Source organism: Diceros bicornis, chromosome X (assembly GCF_020826845.1).
Source record: "Diceros bicornis minor isolate mBicDic1 chromosome X, mDicBic1.mat.cur, whole genome shotgun sequence".
Taxonomy (NCBI): Eukaryota; Metazoa; Chordata; class Mammalia; order Perissodactyla; family Rhinocerotidae; genus Diceros; species Diceros bicornis.
The window spans coordinates 38991271-38997718 of record NC_080781.1 but is presented as its reverse complement, the minus strand read 5'-3'; the positions used below and the strand labels follow the sequence as shown (position 1 = coordinate 38997718).

The following is a 6448-nucleotide window of genomic DNA, read 5'->3' as shown; positions in this document are numbered from 1 at the left end:
TAAATTTGTTGTTTTAAGCCCCCCAGTTTTTGGTATTTTGTTACAGCAGCCCCCAGGAAACTAATACAGACCCAAATATTCTTCAATGGGTGAATATAAAACAAACTGTGGTACATCCACACAATAGAATACAACTTTGGGGAGTGTCAGAGACTGTGTGAGAGAAACCAGTCTCCAGAGGTTACATGCTGTATGATTCCATTTATGTGACATTCTGTTAAGGGCAAGTCTATAGGGACAGAGAACAGATCAGCGTTTGCAAGGGTTGAGGTGGGGCTACAGTTTGACTACAAAGGGGAAGCATGAAGGAAATTTTTGGAGTCACAGAACTGCTCTGTGTCCTGAATGTGGCAGTGGTTACACGAATCGATGCATGGGTTAACACTCATAGAACTGTATGTTCAAAGAGAGTTAATTTTATGGTCTGTTAATTTAGGTATTAAGAAAAATGAAAATACACACACATATATATATACCCAACTAAATTTATAAGCCTGTTCTTTCGTCTGTAAAAGGAGGAGATCCGTCTAGAGCAGTGGTTTTCATAGTTCCCCTCCCCCACCCCCCATGCCCACCCTGACCCCCACCCCACCCCTGGAGCAAATTTCATCCCTAGGCACTCCTCTTGTGGAACTGGGGGTGGAGGTGAGTTTGGAGAGAAAGGGTATTCGGACTCCACTGGGCTCTGGACCCACAGATCTGTGTCAACCAGAGTAGTTGTGCTTTTGTCTCATATACATATATATATATATATTTTTTTTTTTGGTGAGGAAGACTAGCCCTGAGCTAACATCCGATGGCAATCTTCCTCTTTTTTTTTTTTAAGATTTTTATTTATTTATTTTTTCCCCCCAAAGCCCCAGTAGATAGTTGTATGTCATAGCTGCACATCCTTCTAGTTGCTGTATGTGGGACTCGGCCTCAGGATGGACGGAGAAGTGGTGCCTCGGTGCGCGCCCGGGATCCGAACCCGGGCCACCAGCATCGGAGCGCGTGCACTTAACCACCAAGCCACGGGGCCGGCCCAATCTTCCTCTTTTTTGCTGAGGAAGACCGGCCCTGGGCTGACATCCGTGCCCATCTTTGTCTACTTTATATGGGATGCCGCCACAACATGGCTTGACAAGTGGTGCGGTGGTGTGCACCTGGGATCCGAACCTGCGAACCCTGGGCTGCCGTAGTGGAGCGTGCACACTTAACCTCTGCACCACTGGTCCGGCCCCAGTCTCACATAGTTTTTGTCTAAAATTCTCTGGATTAGAATGGCTGCTCCTAAGCCAGAGCCAGGTACCTGGGAAGTTTGAACAACCTTGGATTCCTACTTCTGGGGCCCACTCATTTGTCCCTTTAGCAAGTGGCCCCATGGATTCCGGTGGATCCTGGGATGCTGGCTCTCATGGTCAGCAGTTCTAAACAAGGCCTTTTGGCGACAGTGGGTGGAGTGGAGTCGGGGAGGTTGGAATTGTGCTTCTTGCTTCTTGCTTGCACGTGGATTAAACACAATGACATAATGGGAACTCTAAAAAGGCTCTAAATCTAGGCCACCTCTGAGGCAGGGTCTGAAAGAACCTTAAACCATTTGTTTTTACAGACAGGATGATTTTTTGGAAGAGCACTTTGTAGACAACAAAGGGCTGCGCACAGATGGGGGAAATGCCATTGCGAGGATGAATGTGCTGACCCCCAGCCAGCAGGGCCAAAGAGTATCATTAATAACAAGAGCGGCCCTTTACTCTAAGCATGAAACCATTCATGTGCCAGGTCCCATGCTAATCCTCACAACAACCCTGTGAGAGACAGCTTTGACAGGTGAGGAAACAGAGGCTCTGAGAGGCCCCAGGTCACAATGGGAGGAGGTGTCAGAGGCAACAGGGCTGTGTCCTAGCCAGCAGCTCCAGCTTTCCAAGCCAAGGCTCATGAGAGGAACCCCTGAGGCCTGGTGTCAGGCTTGTTCTCTCTCTCAGCATGTGCCCTGGAGAAGGGGATTAATATCCCTTTTCACAAAGGCCAGTGGGGGCACCTTGAGACCTTGCCATCTAGTATAGCACTCGAAAAAATATTTTAAAATTTTATATAGTGGAATGGTTTTTTTGAAAATTATTTTACATGTAAATCCAGTCCAGAAAACCAGAGTTGGGCCACTGTAGTTGAAGGTGGGGGCAGGGGTGGCCTGAGACTCCCCTAGGGCTCCCGGAGCGCCTTGTGAAGCCCTTATCCAGTAGGTTGGCACTTCCTGTGAGAAGCACGGGGGTTGCCATGAGGTCTGAGGCTCTGGCATGAGGGGTGGAAAGAACCAGGTGGGATTCTAGGGGATTCACTTGGGGTTAGTCAACCTCCTGCAGGGCCCAGGGTGCAGGTCCATCTGAGCTGGATACCACCTTCCCCACCCTTCTCCCTGGCCAGGGCCCAGCAGCCATGACCTGCCGCTCGCAGGATAAGAAACATTGTCACCATCTTACATTTAATGAATTTTATTCTTAGGAGATAAGCTTCACTAAGCTGAAAACTCCAACAACCCTCCTTTTTCACTTGCCCTTCTAAAAGGCATCATGTAGTTTTCTTTACCAATCAGAGTTCAATGTTCGAGTTCTACGTTGGTGGAGCATCAGCAGCAGATGTCAGGGGCTGGTCGGGATGGTTCACACCGGCATCATCAAATGGACATCCTTTTCGTAGATATCGGGGATGACACCCACCGGGGAGTTGATCATCTGCACGGTGTTCTTGCTGAATAACTTGAATTCATAATTGATAAGCTGTTCCCAGAAGCCGTTGTTGGGCCGGATGATGGGGCGGCACGACTTGGTCCAGGTGTGAGCGTCCAGCAGCGACATGGAGTGGTACTTCATCAGGTAGGCGAGGCAGAGAGCGGCGGAGCGGCTCACTCCCGCAACACAGTGCAGCAGCGTGCGGCCCTGCTTCATTTCCACGCTGTGGATGTGATCAGCAACAGAGTCAAAAAAGCTGTAAAGACACGAGCTGGGAGAGTCGGCCACCGGCACGTGCACATATTCAATGTCCTCGTAGACAGTGTTGACCACCTCCACAGAAACATTTATGATGGTGGTGATGTGGTTGGCAGACAGCAGGAATTTGTTGTTTGCAGCCGCACCATTGCTGATGAACAGGCTGCTCGTTATCTGGGAAAGGCCATGGATCGACGGCTGCAGAGTAGCCTGAGCCGGGAGAGGGCACGGAGGTGTTGTCATCAAGGCGGTGGGCGATGGTCTCTCTGGGTTGGCTCAGGGCACCACTCCGGCGGGAGAGTGCAAAAGGCAGCAGCGCCTTGAAGCTCCGGTGAGGGTCTGGGGGACAGTAGACCAGTCACTGGTTACTATCTCCTCCCCGCCCCCAGAGCATCACAATCCCCAACTGCCCAGCCCTCTGGTTTCCATGGCAATGGCCACTTGCAGCCAGGAGGACTTGGCCCTGCACTAGGTCTCAGAGAAACCCTAGATCTCTTTTCTTTTTATCTTTCTTCATAGTCATTTATTTCCCAAGCCCTAATTCTTATCTGTCTTGACGTTTTAAAATGTTCTGTTACAAGATATTTATTTTAAGCTTCAATTATTGGACCACATTGAACACAATATCTATGAATGCTTCTATTCTATTGATGTTGAAGAATAGGGCTTACGCTTTTTCTACAGAGTAGCAGTATCATATTTTAAGTTTGGTAACAGCATTTGGCTCATGTGATATGCTAATCTCTATAAAACTGCAGGGAGATATGGGTTTGGCTGGCCTTGGTGGGCCGGCCTGATACGTCTTTGTTGATTGTAGCCATAGACTTACGTTTCTGCTTACAAACACATCAGAACTGGTTACAAGGGAACATTGCTAACTGATATATAGCTCTTTATGTATCGTGAAGTTGGCCTGTGATGAACAGTTGTGACTAATTTAGCTGTGTCACAGTCCATTTGTGCATATGGCCCAAATGATTTATCACTTGATTCTACTTTATTGCTTGAAACAACAGCTCAAATTATCTTGTCTACTTTCTTCAAAAAAATGCTCACATGCTTTGTAAACTACAAGTCATTTTGACCACCACTGATGGTCTCTTCCCAGTAATGTTAAAAATTCTGGAACAAGTCAATGCTACATCATAATTAGGCCCAAAATAGATTTTTAAAATGCTACCTGAGCTTTGCATTTCCTCCCAGCTAAGATTTTTGTAGAATTTGACTGAAGATTTAAAAGAACTATAACCTAAAACTAACAAATTGCTTCACAGAGCAGCTAAGAGACTCATTCCCTTACCCTCATTCCTCATTATTTTGGGCTGTGTGCAACAGTGTGCTGTGACTATGAGCAAAGATGAAATAGATGCCAGCCTGTTTATGAATGGTCAAAGAAATGATAACCTCAAAAAACAACACACTTTTCTTTTTCTCAGTTGTCATAATCCAACTATTTTGCATTACTTAAATTGTCAGTCCCCACAAATTTTTCTGGAAGAAAACAGAGCTCAAATACTAAAAAAATATGAAAACTGTCTATTGGGTAAAGCTCAATCAGGCTAAAATTATTTAGTAGGGTTTAGTTTAACATTTGAGATGGCATCATGAGGAGCTTTGTAATCTATGGAGTAATGTGGAACCCCCTAAAAGAGTATTAGAGTCTAGTGATTTCATAAGTATTTGCTTCTTAAACTTTAAAAATGTAGTAAAATTAACCTAAATAATTTCGTACACTATTCTCAAAGACAAACATGATCCACGCTAAATAGATTCATTTATTTATTCTTTTAGCCAATGTTCTGTGACACCCTTTTATCTGAGGGATGTTGGATGTCTTAAAATTCCACTATGAGGCTTTTCCTGGGTTTATTAGGAGTTAATGTATCCTCCTCCTGAGTTTGGAAACAGGTCACTTTCAGATTCCTGCTTGTTTCTACTTTTCCTTATTATTTAGGAAGAAAATGTATAAGGGACTTACCCAAGAACACACTCTCTTTCTGCCACTGGGAAAAGACCCTGGATGTTAAGAACCAGTTAATGTTCAGATTTCTCAATTCAATAGTCAAGGCCCTTTCCAATCTGATCTAAGCCTGCCTTTCAAATCCCATTCATTCACTTATTCACCAAATTTTTGTTAAGAATCTATTGTGTGCTAGGCATTTTCACCTATACAAATCTTCAGTTCTGACCAAATAAATCAAATGTTCTTGGTAAATACAAAACACATGTGCCTGCTTCCTTACCTTGCCTCATGCTATTCCTCTCTCTTGTTTGTTTGGGTTTTTTCGTGAGGAAGATTGGCCCTGAGCTAACATCTGTGCCCATCTTCCCCTATTTTGTATGTGGGATGCTGCCACAGCATGGCTTGATGAATGGTGTAAGTCCATGCCCTGGATCCGAACCTGCGAACCCTGGGCCGCCAAAGCAGAATGTGCTGAACTTAACCACTGCACCACCGGGCCAGCCTTGTTCCTCTCTCTTGAGAAACCTTTCTCGCTCCTCTCTGCTGACTGAATCCTATCCAAGCCTTAAGACTCAGCTTAATTAATGTTAAAAAAGTATCAACTGAGCATCTGGTCTGTGTCTGGTGCAGTCCTAGCATTGTGCAGATCCAACACAACATGTACAGGCCCAGATATCAAAGAGCTTATAGTTCGGTCAGAGAGATGGATAATCATGAAAGAGTGCAGAAGAGAGGGTGGTTCATTGTTTTATGTGTGTTTGGGGACCAGGGGTAGTAGGGGCTTCACAGAAAACATGACCTGGAACAAAGCTTTTCGTTCATTTGTTTGTTTTTATTATTTCTTGTTTATTCTGTCCAAGTTTTTGTATTGAAGAATTTCAAACCTACAGAGAAGCTGCAAGAATAGAACACTGAACACCCGTTTGCCCTTCACCTAGAATTCCTCTATTGTTAGCACTTCACCACCACATCTTTTTCTCTCTATTTAGATATACAAACACATATTTATTTGTTTGCTTGTTTCTTTTTGCTGAACTATGAGTTATTAACAGCAGATATAGCAACGCTTTAGCCTTCAGCTGTATCTCCTAAGAACAAGTACATTCCTCCTACATAACCACAGCACAATGACCACACTCAGGAAATTTAACATTGACCCAACATTATTATCTAGTATATAATCCATATTCAAAATTCACCAGTCCTCCCAGTAATGTTATTTGTAACTGGTTTTTTTCTTTTATCCAGGATGGAAACAAGGATCACACATTGCATTTAGTCGTCATGCTTCTTTAGCGTCTTTTAATTTGGAACAATTTCCAAGCCTTTTGTTTTGTTTTGGTCTTTCCTGACATTGACATTTTTGTAGAGTTCAGGCTAGTTCTGCAGAACATCTTTCAATTTGGATGTGTTTGATCATTCCTTCGGAATTAGATTCAGGTGAAATATTTTTGACAGGAATACCACCAGAATGTGTCATTCTCAGGATATCACGTCAGGGGCATATGATGTCTGTTTG

General features: G+C 44.3%; 1 protein-coding gene across 1 annotated transcript; it reads right to left on the bottom strand.

Moving 5' to 3' along the window:
- Positions 1-2494: 2494 nt before the first annotated feature.
- DUSP21 (dual specificity phosphatase 21) lies at positions 2495-3294 on the bottom strand. Its single transcript, XM_058535215.1, has one exon. It carries the CDS (start codon positions 3207-3209, stop codon positions 2640-2642), a length of 570 nt encoding a protein of 189 aa, XP_058391198.1. The 5' UTR covers positions 3210-3294; the 3' UTR covers positions 2495-2639.
- Positions 3295-6448: the final 3154 nt, after the last annotated feature.

What these genes read in the sequence shown, in the direction of transcription:
- DUSP21 (XM_058535215.1), bottom strand. Translation starts at nt 3,209, where the DNA reads ATGACAACACCTCCGTGCCCTCTCCCGGCTCAGGCTACTCTGCAGCCG.